Source organism: Procambarus clarkii, chromosome 2, assembly GCF_040958095.1.
Source record: "Procambarus clarkii isolate CNS0578487 chromosome 2, FALCON_Pclarkii_2.0, whole genome shotgun sequence".
Taxonomy (NCBI): domain Eukaryota; kingdom Metazoa; phylum Arthropoda; class Malacostraca; order Decapoda; family Cambaridae; genus Procambarus; species Procambarus clarkii.
The window spans coordinates 34223254-34244226 of record NC_091151.1 but is presented as its reverse complement, the minus strand read 5'-3'; the positions used below and the strand labels follow the sequence as shown (position 1 = coordinate 34244226).

The 20973-nt window shown below is 41.2% G+C and overlaps 1 protein-coding gene across 1 annotated transcript in view; it reads right to left on the bottom strand.

Annotated features, from left to right (window-relative positions):
- Nucleotides 1-3681: 3681 nt before the first annotated feature.
- LOC123749622 (uncharacterized) overlaps nucleotides 3682-20973 on the bottom strand; it is a 63112-nt gene continuing 45820 nt past the window's right edge. The window contains exons 5-7 of the mRNA XM_069327008.1: nucleotides 10939-11170; nucleotides 4628-4839; nucleotides 3682-3882 (exon numbers count right to left, since the gene is read on the bottom strand). Of these exons, the coding sequence (XP_069183109.1) occupies nucleotides 3682-3882; nucleotides 4628-4839; nucleotides 10939-11170 (645 nt within the window). The remainder of the gene's footprint in view (nucleotides 3883-4627; nucleotides 4840-10938; nucleotides 11171-20973) is intronic.

The following is a 20973-nucleotide window of genomic DNA, read 5'->3' as shown; positions in this document are numbered from 1 at the left end:
TCTCTAGGAGTTAAGGGAAGACTGTTGACATGGCTCAGGGGTTACCTGAACCGCACCGTTAACAGAACCGCCTCAGTCCTTTTCAAGGGGGGTCAAAAGTAAACTTTGTGCACCCTTTGAGTTGGGTACACCCCAGGGTGGAGTGCTAAGTCCTACACTGTTCAACGTTCTGATGCACAAATTAACAATTGATATTTCCACACTACCTGACGAAGCCGTCATCTGTTATGCCGATGACATATGCATTGTTGCAAATTCCCAAACTAGACTGCAAGCTCTGTTGGATTCACTCGCTGCAAAAAGCATTGAATGTGGTCTTGTTATCTCTATAACTAAATCCAGAGTTCTCCATCCCCAAGAGAAAACTCATGTCCCTATAACTTTCAAGGTCAACAACCAGAACATTGAAACGTGTAGGCGGCACAAATACCTTAGAGTTGGTATTAACAGTGACATTGTAAACGATCTACACCGTAGGTTAAAAGAAAGACTAAAACCATTGAAAACACTTACTGGTAAGAATATTGGTATCAATATTAAATATGCTAGACTATTCTATATGATGTTTGTTAGATCTCTCGTTGATTATCATGCTTTGCATTTAATTAATTTCCCCTCCTCTGGGTTGGACAAACTTGAAGTAGTACAGAATGAAGCCATGAGGATAATTCTTGGTGCCCCAAGATGCACAAGAATCATCAACATGAGGGAAGAACTGAAGCTTCCAACCATACTAGAGAGAATCATGCAAGTCAACACAACCTTTTGCCTTAAAGTTATGAGAGATCCTACATCTCCTGCATTGCTCAGAGACAAATTATTTAGTGCCGTTAACACCCTTTTGACTGGTGCCGACATACCAACTCACTCCTTTTATGATAAATGGCTGAGAAACAATGCTTACAATCTCATTAAACTCAACATTCCTTTTAAGTGCAATCTACCTGTCTCTGATATTCCTCTTTATCTGTACCCCACCATTCAAGTACCATACACACCTGTCACCAAGAAAGATAATGAGAAGCTTGCTCTTCTCAAAGCTGTCACACTCGAAATAATTACCTCCTCCATCGAGAGTCTAAGATCTCACGAGCACTGGACGGACTGCAGAAGCATGTAGGTGTTATAGAAACATTATTTGCACAAAGACTGTCAGTGTCAGGTTAAACAACTGACTTACCTCTACACAAACATAACTAGCAGCGTTACAACTAGCTACCAGTATATTAAAAAACATTGGAGGAGGAATAATATTTTGTGATTCAAAGTCTGCTCTTCAAGCAATCGAAAACTTCTGGAAGATCGACAGTAAGAACCTCATACTACCAATTATAAATGACTTATTGCTGCACAGAGTAAAGGGTCTCAAATCTCCTTTGTATGGATACCTTCACACATAAATATAAACCATCATAATGAGACACATTTCAGCCAAATTAGCGTGTAACAAAGATGAAGTTGAATTAGATCTAGGTATCCCCATCTCTGCTGTCAAAATTGTATTGGTTCAAACACTCAGATCTGATAGGAAAGAAATTACTGACTCCCAATGACCTGAAAGTACTAGTATAAAAAGCTATGATTTGTTCAGATCAGAAACCTATATCTATGTACAGCACAAAACGTCCACCAGACTGTGCGACACAGTGGTTGTAAGGATCAGGTTGGGTTACCGTTACCTGTGGCAGGTGGCTGCAGGTGACGGATCTTCCAGTCCTGAGCACTCCAGGTGCAAACTCTGTGAGCAAGATCTGCGGCACAATCTCTCACATCACCATCACCGAATCACCGAATTATTAGACCTTTCAGACCAGTTGGCATGAGGTACCTGGAGCTTTGCAATTATTTTATTCACTCTCGTATTCTTGAAGATATCCACACAGTGTACCCATAATTTGCCAGTGCAGGGCTAAATATATGGCCCTGTATGACTAACCATCCTGCGAGATGGGGACTTTTATTACCACTGCTACCGTACTCACTCTTGTGTTGGTGATATCCACAAAATGCATCTGGAGTTTGCCAGTGTAGACTGCCTATCACATGCCTCTGTGTGACTAACCATCCTGTGTGATGGGGATTTTTTAGCATCATGTAGTTAGCTTTTTTGACACACTGTACTCGACTTCATATAGTCTAGGGTAGCTGTACATATGCAGATGTACCTCATGTATTTATAAAAAAAAAAAAATTATATAAAAAGTTTTTTATGTAGAATCAATGACGATGACGTTGATTCACGTTCATGTAACGTCGATTACTCTGATTCAACGTTCATGTAACGTCGATGACGTTGATTCATTGTTCATGTAACGCCGATAACCTTGATTCAACGTCAATCAATTTTATTCAATGTTGACTCAACATCAATAATGTTGATGCAGTGCAGATTTAATATTACTTGATCTTGTATTGCTCATTGTGAGAGAGAACCAAAGAGACCAACGGGGAGAGAACACCATGGAAAATGAGGGGGAGAAGTGTGAGGTAGGGAGTAAGGGAGAATCTGAGAGAGAGAATGGTAGGGAGACTGTGAGGTTAAGAAAGAAAGAGAATAGGAGAGAAGAATGAGATGTAGGGAGGGGGGAGGAGAATAGGAGAGAAGGAGAATGAGAGAGGGGAAGTGAGACTGTGAAGAGGTTATCTTGAGATCTTGAGGTTATCTTGAGATGATTTCGGGGCTTTAGTGTCCCCGCGGCCCGGTCATCGACCAGGCCTCCACCACCAGGAAGCAGCCCGTGACAGCTGACTAACACCCAGGTACCTATTTACTGCTAGGTAACAGGGGCATTCAGGGTGAAAGAAACTTTGCCCATTTGTTTCTGCCTCGTGTGGGAATCGAACCCGCGCCACAGAATTACGATTCCTGTGCGCTATCCACCAGGCTACGAGGCCCCTCAAGGAAGAATTCAAGAGGGGAGGAATAATTGGATGGAGGGAGAATGAGAGAGAGGGAGAGAGAGAGAAACCCGGACACTGCCGGCAACCTCCTTCAGTAAGAAATATTTAATAACATAACTAAATTTTTTATAGAATTTTTCCCGATCTTTTCATTGATACCAAAAAAGTGACTTTTGAATAGTATTTCTTTGGAAATATGACGCATCAAATCAGGTAAAAAAAACAATTCAATAAATAGTAAAATGAGAACTAGGTAATTTTCCTGTTTCCTTTGGTTTAAATAGTTCCTATAGTATGAACACTTCAGCTTAAACAGGTAAATCTAAACAAAGTATAAATCTGCAAAACAGATTCTGGGTAGCGCTTTTAGGACCTGTACTTTAACCTCCCTCCAGTGTACCTGGAGGTACATTGAAGCTCCCTTCAATGTACCTGGAGGTACACTGAAGCTCCCTTCATTGTACCTGGAGGTACATTGAAGCTCCCTCCAGTGTACCTGGAGGTACATTGAAGCTCCCACCAGTGTACCTGGAGGTACATTGAAGCTCCCTCCAGTGTACCTGGAGGTACATTGAAGCTCCCTCCAGTGTACCTGGAGGTACATTGAAGCTCCCTCCAGTGTACCTGGAGGTACAGTGAAGCTCCCTCTAGAGTACCTGGAGGTATATGAAAGTTCTCTCCACATTACTTGCCAATCAGTGACTACGGGGAAGTGAGGACTAGCTCTTCATGCCCCGTCTAGGAGCCTTGTTGTACCCGTTGCGATAAAGATTCACTATTCTAACAATCACTGTCTTTGTCGACTCTTTCCATAAAGTTGAGGATGAAGGTGGCTTCTAAAACTTCTTCTCTGAGTGCATTCCACTTCTTGACCACCCGTACAGGGTACCAGTATTTCCTTACATTTCTTAGACTTACTTGCGATTCCAGCTTCCACTTGTGTCCTCTTGTCCTCTCAGTAGGATATTCTCTTGAGTGTACCTATAATTGTAGGAACTTTTTCTCTCTCCAATCATAGGTATACTGGAGTTACAATGTACCTATAACTCTCAACTCTAGTGATTCAATTGTGAAGAGAGTTGTACAATCTGCGGAAATGACAATTGTGGTCCCAATATACGAGAAAAGAAATATGGTGGAGGCACTTAGCTATATGAGTGTCACTTACAAATATCTTCCAGCAAATTACTCAGAAAATAATAAGAACAAGATTAATTAAAGACGTAGAGAGTATTAGGCATATAAACTAGCACTAACGTGACTTTAAATAAGGAAAAATCATGCCTTACGACCTAACTTGAGCTCGATAATAAAGTAACGAAATTAAGATAAAGCTAAAAAAGGTTAAGCAGCGGGGAATACATATTTTTAGGCTGCCAAAACACCTTTGACTCAGTACTTCACAACAGACATACTAGAAAGTACTTGAAGGTTCTGACAGGGTAGAAAAGAAGATGTTCACAGTGAATAACAACAGCACAAGTTGGAAGCTTGAGAAACAGATGAAGCAGAGAGATATTGGTGTTAGCATTAGAGTAGAAGGGAAATGGAAAGAACTAAATGAGCAGATTATAGAAACAAAGTCCATTGATAATTTTGAATGTAGACATGATAGGAATTAGGTTGTTAGGTCACTTCATTGAACAACCAACTGCTGGAAAAGGGGAGTTCAAAAGCAAAAGCTTTGTACTTTAAAAGAAATAGGTCAGTATACACACTAACACACCTGGGAGACCCCACGAAGAACCCGTCCACCCGCTGCGTGGGCCAGGGAACACTTCCTGGGAAACTTGTGCAGGTGTAACTGTCGTGGGCCAGCACCCGACCCTTCATCACCGGCCACAGTCTTCTCTGAGGGGTAAGCAACGGACATAATTATGGGCAGGTGTAACTGTCGTGGGCCAGCACCCGACCCTTCATCACCGGCCACAGTCTTCTCTAAGAGTGTCAAGAATGTACATAATTAAGGTAGATAATTCCCACCAAAGATATAGTATAATATGTCTGAGTTATAGTACGTGGTCTATACGAGAGTACATGCACCAGGTATTGCTACTTTTAGACCCAAGCCAAGCCCTCCCAGAACAGAGAGTTTAGTCAGCAAATGACTACCATTTTGTGATGTGTTAAACCAGGAAGACTTACTAGGACAAGTAATACGAAGAGTCATTTAATTATTATGTTAATACTCTAAAATAATACATATAAACCATAAATAACTGTTTAACCAGACACGTTTGTTAAGCAGGAGTATAAAATCAATGTTTAAAACAAACTGGGCACTATAAATTTGCATCAGCGATGCCATCTAGGGTGGGTGTGGGGCAGACTGCATCTTTAAACTCTCCAACCCTACATCACTACAACGAAGACACTGTGGTCATACTCACTGACATATATACACACAAACAGTTACACTATTAACTACACTACATCGGGGCCTGGTAGCCTGGTGGATAGCGTGCAGGATTCGTAATTGTGTGGCGCGGGTTCGAGTCCCGCACTAGGCAGAAACAAATGGGTAAAGTTTCTTTCACCCTGAATGACCCTGTTACCTAGCAGTAATTAGGTACCTGGGAGTTAGTCAGCTGTCATGGGCTGCTTCCTGGGGTGTCTGTGTGTGTGGTGTGGGGAAAAAAAGTAGTTAGTAAACAGTTGATTGACAGTTGAGAGGCGGGCCAAAAGAGCAAAGCTCAAACCCCCGCAGACACAACTAGGTGAATACAACTAGGTGAATACTAAGCCTTAGGGTAAGTATTTTTTGGGTCCATGAGCATAGCCAGCTAGTCATCATCCATGATTACTATAAAAACACATAACAGAAAGTTAGCAGATCTGAAAGGTTATTTAACCAGACAGATCAAGAAATGTAAAGGATTTGTCTATACAAACACCAGTTGACTATATACAACTGGACACATATTGCCAAGTGTCCACAGCCAAATTTGAGCAAGTCAATAGACAAGTAAAGATTTACTTCACTGCATTATTAGATGGTAAAACAGCAGGTGCAGATATGATTATTCTTACGGACAACATGAGCCAGTATGAAGATGATACTCAGGCCAAATTAGATTTAATCACAGCCATGCTTGCACAATATAAAAATACTAACGCAACTACAGCTGCTGCGCAAAATTTAATGCCATCACAACCCCAGCTTCCCAAGCAGTCTACCCACCATTATTGGGTTAGATGAGGGAAACTGGGACGATTTCTGGCAGCTTTTTGATACATAAATTCAAAGGCATCTATAACCAAGGTAAATAAGTTCTCATATTTAAAATGCCAGCTTAAAGGGGAAATGAGAGCCGTAATTGCGAATTTAGACTCGACAGACGACATTATTGCCAAAGAAATATTGGCAATAATGTGTTCACAATACAGAAAGAACTTATTATCTCTACAAGAGATATTTGATGGCTTAAAGACAGTTGTCACCCGTCTGAGGACACAACAACAGAGTGCAGAAAAAGGGCACACAAATCTCCTCTGACAAAACATAAATGTACAAAATACTGGAAAAAGCCAGTAGTGTCTTCCTCCCCTTCACTTTCACCTGTCAAACTGTCACATAGTAATAAACAATAACCAATATATGACAGCTATATCAGAAGCAAGATATAATGGAGAATTCATTGAGTTAATTTAAGCTTACCCGTTCCAGGTGGCTTGCCATGTATTCTAACCACTTGATATAATATACTAAATATGGCCATAAATGTACATTAATAATAGTCAAACAGATATAAAACACTTCCCTATTACTAATAAAGGTGTGCTGATTATAAGAGATTTGGCATCCTGCTTTACTTTGATTAGTGGGAAATTTTTGTGTATCTTATGCGAGTGTGCTCACAGGCAAGACTTGATGTTGATAATTAATGTGTCTCCTCCTCCCTCCCCGATCAAGCAACACGTCGAGAGATTGGATCAATTTTCTGTCTTTTATCGACAATGGGAGGGAGACCTTGGTTTTATTTATGATATAATTAGATCCAGTCATGGAATATACTTTTAATCTATTTTGTTCTCCAGACTTGTGTTTTAAGATGAATTCACAAAATAATTTGCTGGTGAATTTAAATTTGGTGATGTGGTAATTACATCCTCGTTTTTCAGGGGAAAAATTCCACAATTCTATTTTTTTAATGAGTAACTAAGATAATTTGATTAATTCATGTAATACAAAATCAGCAGAAATATTTCCTGCATATTGTATTGAAAGTTAGTAAATAGTGTCGAAATTTCCGACATAGACTGAACATGCAGATATAAACCAAGAAACAGCGCATCCTTACCCAAAAAAATTGGATCAGAAGGTTGATTGTGCTGGATATGCATCAATACTTCAATAATTGTGGAGGAGTGTTAGATTCCACGAAACAACTGAGACAACAATACTGGAATCCTTAGGGATGACAGTCTTTAACAAGCATCCTGAAGAACTCTATGATAAGTCGAATGTACGATACGAGAGTTTGCCCTTACCTTGGTCCACCTCCGCTCCATAAATAGAAAGTTGCACACATACACATCCCTTCGAAACAAGTGGAGTACATTACACAGGGGCAATTTCTCTTACAGATACACAATATGGACATCCGATAGAGGCGCATATTTGTTTATTTACCTATGCAACTGCTAGGGCATTTCATTAGAAGTGACACCTGATGTGACTGCTCATTTATACAGGTTTTCCATAGATTCGACGCACTCCGATCATTCCCTAAACTGTTGATCTCAGATAACGGAGTTAACTTGGTTTGCTAACATTCTACATTGGTTGCTACAATCCATAAATCTTTATGGAAAATCTGTTTACATCCTGTAGCCTGTAATGCACTACAAAGACAATGCAAATGGAAATTCATCCAACTTAAAACGAGAATAAGTAGTTGGCCGTTGACATACATGTAAGGTAACACTATTCAACCTGTACCAATAGGTCCAGCCCACTTAAAATACAGTGGACCACTGACTCCAGTATCTTCCTTACCAGATGAGAATGTCAGAGCTCTCATACAGGGGTTGATAGTGAGTTGAGACAAGAAGTTAAACTTTCTTCCCAACATAATACATAGATGGAACAGCACCATAATAGGGCTATAGTTCCCCATATAACAAAGTAAACATACAACGTGGTGATATTGTCCTGATGGACAGTGATGGATCAAAGTCAGATTGGCTGTTAAGTAAAGTCATATTTGTCCACCCAGACAGTCAGGGTATTTTGAGGATAGTTAAAGTTCGGTCTAAAGGAAATTCGTCCTAAAAAATACTAGAGAAACTAATACACTTGGAGTCCATGGGTCGAACAGATCCTGGGCAACCACCAATATCAACACATGTCGATCCACAGACCCAAGTACGGGACATCTATCCCCTATGGACAGTAGTTCAAACATGCAAACAAAATTTGCGTTTGTACGTTCGAAACGATGGGGAGTAAACTTTGCAAAAGTTTGTCTAGTGTCTCTCCTAAATAATGGACTCCGAGCCGTCAATTACCGCCACCGATGTGGAAAATTTCTATCATAAACATAGTATAACATGTGTGTGTTATAGTACATCGTTTATGAGAGAGCACATAAACTATGCATAGCTATTTGTTGACCCAAGTCAATCCCTCCCAGAACAGAGAGTGCAAATGACCACCATTTTGTGATGTACTCACCTAGTTGTGCATGTGAGGGTTGAGCTTCGGCTCTTTGGTCCTGCCTCTCAACTGTCAACCAACCGGTAAATAGATTCCCGACCGGTCTTAAACAAGGGAGGCATCTTAAGGGTTCCTTACCAAAACATTTATAGTGATACCAGGTGCCATTTGATTATCATGATCATGGTAATACTCTAAAATAAATACCAATAAACCATAAATAACTCTTTAACCAGATACGTTTGTTAAAAAGGAGAATGAAATCAATGTTTAAATCAAACTAGGCGCCATACATCCACATCAGGGACGCCATCTGGATGGGCATGGGGTGGACCGAGTCAGTAAACTCTCCCTCACCACAACGAAGGCACACAGCAGTCTTACAAGCTGAATTTCAGCTGTTTTATATATCCGTGGACCTTTGTATGGTGACTTAGACTAAATATAGAACTATATGAATTACACACTGTTTAGGAACGATAGGTGTGTGAAATATAGAGAATAATAGTGAAACAGAAATGAGCCACACCGGACGCAACAGGACGGAGCCAACAGACGCCATTACACCACTTCAACAACAAATGAGAACCTCCTACAAAGCTCATGCCCATCAGGAGGGGCTAAGTCTTGAGCAAATAGACTGAAAGCTCCGCACCTGTAATATAACATTTTAAAAATAAGGGAGGTTGGCGATGTTATTAAAGATGTGGATAAAATTTATTTGTACCACTAATCCAATTATATTGCAGCTGTGGTTACTACCATGGCCTTACAAGCCCACCTCAGTAAGTAAATTACTTACCAGCCGATTAATTTTTTTTAAGTAGGTTAATAAATAAGTGAAATACAGTCAGAGCATTTTGAGAATAGTTAAAGTTCAGTCTAAAGGAAATTCGTCCTTGAAAATATTAGATGAACTAGTACACTTGGAGTCCGTGGGTCGGACAGATCCTGGGCAACCCCGAGTTACCTAACCTATAACCTACAAACAGTCTGTTTTATCTTGAAGTTATCTTGAAATGATTTCGGGGCTTTTTATTGTCCCCCGCGGCCCGGTCCTTGACCAGGCCTCCAATCCCAGGAAGCAGCCCGTGACAGCTGACTAACACCCAGGTACCTATTTAAGGTACGTGGGTGTTTAGGTAACAGGGGGCATAGGGTGAAAGAAACTCTGCCCATTGTTTCTCACCGGCTCCTGGGATCGAACCCAGGACCACAGGATCACAAGTCCAGTGTGCTGTCCGCTCGGCCGACCGTCTCCCCCCAAATAAATAAGGTTAATAAATAAGTGAAATATATTGCTGTTTTTTAAAGATATTAAAGTACACATTTTTCAATAGATTAATTCACATTAATAAAGAATTAAATAACCAATCTTGTCATTGTTTATAATATAATTCATATGTGACAAAATACCAGAATTAAAAGAATAGACTAAAATAACAATATTACTGATATTAGTCCATGTGTGTTATAATTCAATTAATTTTACCATTAGTAATAAAATATAATTCAATCAACAGATAAATTAAGGCAGCACACTTAATGTTGAGACTCCTTCCTTGTCTAGTCTCTCAAGGAACACTGAGTCAACTAAGGAACCAAAGACACCGTCCACACCATGGCACAAACAATAATATCAACATAGTCTTCCCAGGAGCCACTGCATGTTACTACTATTACAACTGACCGTTCAATTTGCTGTTATCATTCTTTTTGTTGAATAATAGTTAATTCTTTTAATGTAAAAACAATTATTGAAGTAAAATAAAGTCCTCAATTAGTTCGATAAATATTTTCTCGTCTGTGATTCAATTCTTGGTATTATAAAGTTGCAACATATTTAGGTAGATCTAACGGAATTATAGCAAGGTATATGTTGAACTTTTTCAAGAAGAGGATCGAGCCATGAATGACTCTCCAGATAAACTGAGATCAACTGGCGAAAGAAATTCTGTTTAAACTAAATTCAATATCATGTTTTGGGAAACTTGACGATTCTGTGTCAAAATGACATTTTGTGAGAGATGAAGAAGGCATCTCGTGGGTATGGGTGGCAGGTTTAGCTATTTCAGTATTAGGGGTATTTCTTCAACGTTAACAGACATCATTGTATTTGTGTTCCTTCAGCAGACGCCGTCAGGACATTTATACACCTCATGTACGCACTTGAATTAATGTGTCAACCTTTAGCAAAATTTAACATGGCACTCCAGAGTCTTTTGTAAACTTAATAATCTTGCTAACAGACACATTACAAAATAATAATTGTAATTGTACAAATTTCTTTGCTGCTAATTAGAATTGCATAGTATGCATTTGCTTAATGTGTTACACTTAAGAATCCACACTACATTATAAGTGAATGTATAATGTACTGACTTCTAAAATGGTTTGATCTTCTCCATAACGGGAGGTGCCAACAGCTTCCCTGAGCATGAGGTCCCTGATGGTAATGAGTTCGCGGGCGTTTATTATGTCTTGGTCCCAGCGAGCTGCCCAAGTCCCACCCAAGATAGGCACACCATGTTTTGGGTGATCCCGCATCACGTGGAAAGGCTTCCCTGACGCCAGCCAGGCGTCCACCGCCGCCTGCTCTCGCTCACTCACCTGAAGAAGCCACCTAACGTTACACACATAAGAAAATGGAATATAGGATTTGTCAGAAGACCTCTTGAGTCATGGGAATTAGTTAGATGAGGGGAAAACCACATCTAGCTGAGTGCTTGAGTGGCTGCAGATGGTGTTAACACACATTAAGGAATTACGGTATCCATATGAAATAATTTAAAGTAAATAAATAGATACTAAAACTACATATTAAGCAAGAGATTATTCTAATAATGTGGGCCGAACATTTTCAATGGTTTTATCATGATAATGAACGTGCATACGAGAGTACTTCTTGTTTAAAATGTGTCAAATGTGGTTCCCGGCCATATAATGTCATCGGTCTATGCTGATGCCCTTGTATATCCTCAATCAAACAGAGGAGTCTCTCTGGTTTCGAAAATTATATTATAAAATATGAGAAAATCAGTATGATCCATGAAGAGGATTAGAACTAATGCTCTGGGTACTCATAGGCAAGTAAGTAATTATCAAAAGAAGGCACCAAACCAAGAAGGCTATGTAGCACCATCAAATGTGCAGAATAATCAGAGGGCTCTAAATATCACCAAGGATGCCAATACGAGAACAGAAACACATAAGGAGAACAATATCAAAAGTATCCGATTCACCAAGAATTCTATCGAGGGACAAGCGACCGCGGGGGACACTCGGAAAACAAGACACATGCTCGTCCTGGAAGTCAGGACATTCAACAAGAATATGCACGACCGTAAGAGGGACAATGCAATTTGGACAATAAGGAGCAGGGACGGCACTCCATTAAGTGACCATGAGAAAAGCATGTATGGCCAATTCGCATCCTCGCCAGAGCTGTTTCCCATCGCCGGTTACAGTGGCAGGAGGATGGCCATGAGGACACACTACTCTTAAGAGTACGCAGTTTGTTCCAGTAACAGAAGACCAAAAACCCTGCCAACGGGTAAGGACGAAGGAATGAATAACTGGGTAAAAGTCGGAATAAGAAATACCTTTACAGGAGATGGGACAAGAGCGGACAGCTTCCCTAGTGGCAGCATCTGCACGTTCATTTAATGAGACACCAATATGGCTGGGAACCCAGCAAAACTCAACTGACTTAAATTTACTGGAAATAAGAAACAGCCATTGCTGAATCTCGACAACCACTCTGGAACAAACGGACTGGATTAAAAGACCCGAGAGCCACGAGAGCACTATGAGAGTCAATGACAACTACAAAGGAAGATTGACAACGAGAAATCATAAAGCATAAAGCATAAAGTTCCGCTTTGAAGATACTAGTTTCTTGAGGTTATCTTGAAATGATTTCGGGGCTTTTTAGTGTCCCCGCGGCCCGGTCCTCGACCAGACCTCCACCCCCAGGAAGCAGCCCGTGACAGCTGACTAACTCCCAGGTACCTATTTACTGCTAGGTAACAGGGGCATTCAGGGTGAAAGAAACTTTGCCCATTTGTTTCTGCCTCGTGCGGGAATCGAACCCGCGCCACAGAATTACGAGTCCTGCGCGCTAAACAGTTTCCGGAGGTAGACAGTTTCCGGAGGTAGATGACACGTATAAGTGCTGTCATGAAAAACAATAGAGTAGCCTACACCGTCCGCAGGCTTAGACCCATCGGTGAAGATGGAAACGGAGAGGGAGTGCGAAGAAAAGTGTTCAAGGAAAAGGCATTTCAGAACCGTAGAAGGAGTAAAAACTTTAGTGATGCGGGTTAAGGATGTACAAACTTTCGGAAGGGGGACTCTCCACGGGAGCAAGGAAGGAACAACACGAGGAGAAATATTAGAAATACGAACGGAAAGAGAATCCTGTAAGCGTGATAACCGGACAGAAAGAGGGAGGGGGTAAAGAGGAACAGGAACCACAGAAGGGGTAAAAGTTAAAGCATGACAGAGGCGAGGGGAAGGATATTTCACGGACTGCTCAAGATAGCGAAGACAGTAGTGATCACGACGTTCCTGGAGATATAGGAAGCCAGTGTCAACATACAAGCTGAGGACGGGAATCGAATGAAAGGCACCAGAGCTGAGGCGCAACCCAGTACGGTTTAAAGCATCAAGACTGCGAAGAGTAGAAGGAGAAGCAGACAAGTAAGCAGGGCAACAATAATCGAGTTTACACAGGACGAGAGAGGAATGTAAAGCGAGGAGAGTGCGCCTATCTGCTCTCCAAGAAGTATGTGACAAAACCTTAAGGAGGTTAAGGACCTTAGAGCATGCAACTTGCAGGTAAGAGATATGGGGCGACCAAGACAATCGAGTGTCAAAGTTTAACCCCAAATGCTTAGCGGAATCCTTGTACACAAGGGGTTAACCATAAAGCGACCAAAAGAGACGAAGAACGACACGTTTCCGAGCAAAAGATATAGCACAAGTCTGAGACGTAGAGAACCGGAAACCGTGATCGGTGGCCCAAGATGACACGGCATCAATTGCAAGTTGAAGCCGCCGTTGAAAGAAAGGCGAATCATCACCCTGACAGCAAAGGTACAGATCGTCGAAATAGAGAGCGGAGAAGACCCCAGAAGGAAGAGAGGAAAGGAGACCATCGAGGGCATCCAGAAAATGAGTAGTGCTCAGAACACTACCTTGAGGCACACCCTCGTATTGCTGAAAAGAGGCAGAGAGAATGGTACCAAGTCTCACTCGAAAGGAACGACGAGAAAGGAAGCTTTGGAAAAAGAGAGGGAGATTACCACAAAAGCCAAAAGAATGAAGTTGAGACAGAAAATGATATCGCCATGTGGTGTCGTAAGCCTTTTCCAGACCAAAAAAGGAAGGCAACAAAGGAGGTCTTCGCAGCAAAAGCAGTACGAATGTGAGGGAATGTAGATTCCCTCAGCTAGTTTTCCTAGTTTTCTAGATTAGGCTAGTCGCTCTAGGGACTCTAGTCAAGAAGTTTTCAAACTAACATACACTTGTGGGGTGTTGGATGAAAGCTCTTGTTATGGACTATCATTTAAGACTAGTCACAAGTCTGTGATTGCTCTGTAGAGAGAATTACAGAAATTTTCCTGTTTCTGTGAAATAGGATGGGAGTTGAGAGTGAAGTGGTGTGGGTAGGTACTTGACTCTCCCAACCATTAGAGGTGGTGGGGACAGTGGGGTTCACGTTGCCCCCCCCCCCCCACCATGTGAGACATTGCTCCACTGTCTTTAGGCCTCCCCCTCCTTGTGATGTCACGGGACGCCTGAGGGTGAGGGAGGCCTGTGATTGGTTTAGGCATCTCTGCTCCTAGCTGAGTTTTGCTGCGAGCAGCTGTTATTGGAAGCGGCACCATGGAGTTGTGCCGGCTTTGTGCTGATTGGTCAAGACAAGGAAGTGGGGGGGGAGGGAGATATGGGCATTTTGAGTTCCCTTAGCCCGCCAAATCGTCAGTTTGAGCTGGGCAGCTAGCTGGAGAAGACGTAGCTGGGTGGAGGTGGCAGCCTGCCACCTTGTCGGAAAATCCGACACCATTTAATAATCATACAGATAATAGCTGTATTACCAACAAGTTACCCATAGAAAACGTAACTTGTAGTGGAATTTCCGTCTAAAGAAAACGGGATATCATCACCACATACTATTATAATTCACCACCTATTATGGTGGGAATTATTCTTAAATACATTAGTCTTTGGACTTTACCATCATAAAAACATCTTATATAAATTAACTTAATTATCAATATTAAAGTAGAGTAAATGTGACCCTTCTATCACGTTCTGAAATCTGGACAAAGTAGGCCAGGCGTCAGAGGGAGGAAGGAGGGAGCCATTGTTGTGTCACCTCCGAGACGTGTGGAGCAAATTCGGCTCCTATCATTCTGGACAATGTCGGCCAGTAACGTCAATAGTATGGAGTGTTAAACAGCCATGGTTTATACGAGACCAGAGGCTCACACAGGAGCAAATTCGGCTCCTGTTAATTTTACTTGGACGTAGTGTTATGGAACCCAAAGGTGTACCATTGTCAACACGCTGTCTACAAATTCAAGTTAAGTGTCTATCCGAAACCCGTTTATCATTCATTTATGGCCATTAATGTCAGGATATAGGGTGACCCGGTTAGAGCACGTGGAAGCCTCAAACTAAAGGTAATTAAGCCAGGTCTTCAATGTTCCATGTACAGTTTCTCTGAAATACTTGTCATATATAGGATTCTGGCTTCACAGCTAGCGCACTTTTGACAGGTCAAGACGAGGAAGCAAGATTTGTGCACCAGTTACTGGGTGATATGGAAGCTACCTCAAAGAGGATAATTTGGTGTCTACACCCTAGTTATACCTGGTGGACTAGTCTGCTGTACTATAAGATAAGGAACCTCATCAATGTATGTAGCTATTACTGTAGTTTGATTGGCTGCATACATATATATTAATTTAATAAACCCCCCTAATGTGTAGAGGATCGATTTGTGAGATTGAGATTATTGCAGAAATACAGTCCACTTAACATTATACAAATTGCTATCGAAGTATATAAATTAACGTAAATATAAATTCATATAAATTAAATAAATATAAATCTCACAGGTCGGTTCCCACATTATTTGGTCATCTTCGAACCGGATGACGGATTATTTGGTCCTATGAACCCACATTTGGTCATCTTAGTACCGGATGAACCAGTTAACCAGTGGATTCATTAAATATACTAGTGCAGTGTGATTTAAACAAAGCCAGCAGTCAAGACGGCAGCGTAGCCTCGAGGGAGCTCAGGAGCCTCCCTCAGCGGAGTTCAGCTTCGTCAGCGGTTTCATGCACACCCACAGATATTTGGTGGTGTGTTATTTCGTGAAATGACAGCGCTAATATTGAAGCTAGCCAAAGTAGTGGCTGTGGTGTCGCGTGATTGTTCACGGATTTCGTGGTGTTACATTTCGCGAGAGATTATCTACGAATTTTGTGGAGTTTATTTCGCGAGGTCAATAATAATATTTAATACTTCTAGATAATATTAGAAGTTTCATAGAGGCTAATTAAGAGGCTATTAACAATAATTGTGTATATTATTTCTCCAAAATAGAGAATCATTTAATATATATTGCACTAGTGATCACAGTATAATATTTACTAATTGCCAACCCACAACAGGGTAGGATATGACTAGTTGAACTATTATCGTTCATCCTAGTCCCATTATTACCATAGTCAGTTGTACTATATTGAATAACCTAACACCATTAATGAATGGTGCAGACCCTATTTTGGGTGTAATTTTTATCAACTCGAATTGAGTTGTATATATAATAATTTACTTATGATCATTACACCTTTGAGTGATTAATTAGTGTCTCTACCATCCTAGGGTGATATAGAAGAGCTAACCTAAAGGTACTTCCAGTGACACTGGTTTATCACTCAAATCATTAGTGTGTATGATTGTATATATATAATGTGTATTAATTTTAAGTGCTAACCTCTAGAAGAGGTAGGATTATTGCCTAGTGAGTTCAGAATTTACCCTAGGCTACCATTAGTGTTTGTTCAGTATTATGAGCAGCCCAAGTACAAGCCCCACAAGGCTTCACCAACTAGCCAGGATGGATAATGCAGGGAGAATGAAAAGAACCCTTGCAGGTCTTAAAGGCCACTTAACAAGACAGATCAAGAAATGTGAAGATTTGTCACAACAATCAATAGTTGATTATGCTGACCTGGAAAGCTATTATCAAGCAGCTGCAGGTAAATTTGAGCAAATCAAATGTCAAATAGCAACATATGTGGCTGAACTTGCCAACACTAATTTATCAGAAACAGAAATAGACGACATTATGGTTGATCTTGCGAATTATGAAGATCACACTCAGGCCACGTTACAGCCTTATGTCAAATTAATTGCACAGAACAAGGCAACAGCAACAACAACAACAGTTGCATCTAATACGAGTCAAGCAGAAGCTCGACTCCCTCCAATTAATTTACCCACTTTCTCAGGAAAAGATGAGGAAGATTGGGACGAATTTTGGAACAAATTCGTTGACCTTGTAGACTCAAAACAATCTTTACCAAAGAGTAGTAAATTCTCATATTTGCAAGGTCAATTATCAGGTGAGGCTAAAACAGTAGTATCCCATCTGAGATTAACTAATGACGGCTATGATCTGGCAGTAAAACTCCTCAAGGATAATTATGCTGATCCAGAAGTAAGAACATCACATTTAGTTCATGAGCTGTTGCATTTACCCCCACCGGAGGCTTCAGCTGATTCACTCCAAGTCTTCAAGCTGGAGGTAGAATCATTGATCAATGCCCTCAGCCTGACAGCAGATACAAACGGGGCTGAGTGGGTCTTGAAAATAATTGTCCAGGAGAAAATACCTAGGGACATACTGAGACAAATAAGTGCTCATTACAATAAAAGCATCTTATCCATGAATGAAATATCTGAAGGTTTAAAGTCAGTAGTTCATCAATTACGAACACATGACAAATTAAGACCACCAAGTAAACCCTCAGAAACCAATAATAGTAAACCACAGAGTACCAAAGGTACTCCAAATCAATCTAGACAATGTAATTCAACACCAAAGTGGAACAGTGGCAGTGTGGGCGTATATGCAGTGGGACCCTCCAAGCCTATAGTTACTGTGTCACCCAAGAACGTGACACCAAAGGGTACTGGAAGCTATGGAACATGTTTGTTCTGCAATGAGACACATTCAATATACCACTGCTCTAATTTTCCTGATAGTGACGCCCGTGTTGAGCGACTCAAAGATTTGCAACATTGCACGAGGTGCCTCAGGAAACATAACATCAAGGATTGTGATACCCAATTACACACCTGTAATAGGTGTAACAAAGGTCAGCACCATGCAGCATTGTGCAGAGACACCAAAACAACGTCTCCAAACCCCAAGGTGGAAGATAGCATTCCCACCACAGTACAGTACTGCAAGGTGCAACAAACAAACAGTGTCCAATCGGCAAAGTTTAAAGGTAATACGACTTTGCCTACTGCCCAAATTACCATCCTGAATAAGAGGGCCAAGGTCCATACCCGTGGGTTGTTTGACCAAGGATCCCAAAGAACATATATCACTAAAAAGTTGGCAGATGAATTACAATTAAGGCCTGTAGCCCAGATGTCATTCAACATCTCAGGGTTTGTAACAGATGCAGGACCTCAAGTCTACCAGGTGGTACAACCATCAGTACGTTTAGGCAGGTACGTCTGTCGAGTACAAGCCATTGTGGTGGACAAAATACCAGTAGACCTACAAGTTCAAGGTCTGAGAGCAACAGCCAAATTCCTGAGAAATAGAGGAATAAAATTGGCAGATAATATTAAGTCTGATCACCTTACCGACTTCGGTCTCCTTGTAGGGACAGACTATTGCCATCGATTCATTGGTAGCCCTACTAAATATCAGGGTATAACCATGTTAAACTCTGCAGGAGGTAAATTACTCTCAGGCCCAGTATCAAGCCTGAGGAGACCTATGCCTGCAGATAAACAATACCAGTAGAAATCTAAATTTGTCAGCTGATTATATTTCTCCAGTAGCATTATACTAAGGAGATTACAGCTGACTATACTAACAGAGGTTGATGTTAGTATCATCATATAAAGCTGGAGATGAGTTCATGAGGCCTCAGTGGCAAATCAGTGAACAGTAGCCTAAAACAGCTACAAGTCACTGCGACCAATGTCACTGAACCCACTGCAGTCTCAGAACCATACTTTACTTTAATGATGAGCTATTCAATCCTCTGAATCAATTAATTAAATTAAACCCCAGTAAATCTGATGACTGATTTGATACATTTATTATTTAATCAAGATGTATTCCATGGGCCTCAGTGTTTATATATCAGTGACCAGTTACCTGAAGAAACTTCAAGTTATATCTAATGTCACTGATCTCACTGCAGTCCCTGAATCATACTTGACTGTAGTACTTGATCACATTCAGTCTTCTGGGTTAAATAATATGTAATTAGGCTTGAATATTAGCCTTTCAAGAGTTGACAGAGAAATGAAATCGCATTAGACTTCTAACCCCTGCAACTCTAGTACGGGACATCCGTCCTGTACGAACAGACACACAAATGTGTGATTACTAACTACTAACATCAAATTAATCTAATAATACGAAGGAGGAGTATCGGTGTTTGTCTGTTCTAAATAGGACTTCGACCCGTGAGCAGCCCCCTGGGGAATTATGTCGGAAAATCCGACACCATTTAATAATCATACAGATAATAGCTGTATTACCAACAAGTTACCCATAGAAAACGTAACTTGTAGTGGAATTTCCGTCTAAAGAAAACGGGATATCATCACCACATACTATTATAATTCACCACCTATTATGGTGGGAATTATTCTTAAATACATTAGTCTTTGGACTTTACCATCATAAAAACATCTTATATAAATTAACTAATTATCAATATTAAAGTAGAGTAAATGTGACCCTTCTATCACGTTCTGAAATCTGGACAAAGTAGGCCAGGCGTCAGAGGGAGGAAGGAGGGAGCCATTGTTGTGTCACCTCCGAGACGTGTGGAGCAAATTCGGTTCCTATCATTCTGGACAATGTCGGCCAGTAACGTCAATAGTATGGAGTGTTAAACAGCCATGGTTTATACGAGACCAGAGGCTCACACAGGAGCAAATTCGGCTCCTGTTAATTTTACTTGGACGTAGTGTTATGGAACCCAAAGGTGTACCATTGTCAACACGCTGTCTACAAATTCAAGTTAAGTGTCTATCCGAAACCCGTTTATCATTCATTTATGGCCATTAATGTCAGGATATAGGGTGACCCGGTTAGAGCACGTGGAAGCCTCAAACTAAAGGTAATTAAGCCAGGTCTTCAATGTTCCATGTACAGTTTCTCTGAAATACTTGTCATATATAGGATTCTGGCTTCACAGCTAGCGCACTTTTGACAGGTCAAGACGAGGAAGCAAGATTTGTGCACCAGTTACTGGGTGATATGGAAGCTACCTCAAAGAGGATAATTTGGTGTCTACACCCTAGTTATACCTGGTGGACTAGTCTGCTGTACTATAAGATAAGGAACCTCTTCAATGTTTAATAATGTGTAGTTAATACTGTAGTTTGATTGGCTGCATATATATTAATTTAATAACCCCCCCTAATGTGTAGAGGATCGATTTGTGAGATTGAGATTATTGCAGAAATACAGTCCACTTAACATTATACAAATTGCTATCGAAGTATATAAATTAACGTAAATATAAATTCATATAAATTAAATAAATATAAATCTCACAGGTCGGTTCCCACACACCTCCACCCCCGTTAATCGCTGTGTCATTCCCTTGTTATTCAGCGTGGATGGCACTCCTGCCATCCTGGGTTGTGTCAAGGCCCAATTTGCGTGAAATTGGGGCCGATGTGACAAACTAAGAGACAGTTAGAGTGTTAACCCATGAGGCAGCTGGCCTCATGGTGTATCAGATTGATCCCTCGTCCCTCGGGTTTGAGTATTCTGTCTAGAGTAAATGGACAATGGACAATTGGTGGAATAATGGGCAGGGCCTCCTAATGTAATTGTGGTGATATTACAGGCCCCTGTTATACTTTGAACTCCACCTGGCGGTGTCCGTGTGGTGACGCCGCCGGCCATTGTTACCCGAGTGTATGAGCGAGCATGCTGGTTTAATGGGAGTGTGGTGATCTCCCATCCACGTGTGTATGCGGGTGGGCGTCAGCCAGTCAGTTGGGGGCCACCCGCGCCACCCACCTTGGCCAGCCGCCAGGGGGGGGGGAGGGCCCCCTCCAGGTCACCCGCGTGGCCAAACCCCACCCCACCCCCACACCAGCTCAGCCCGGGTGGGGTG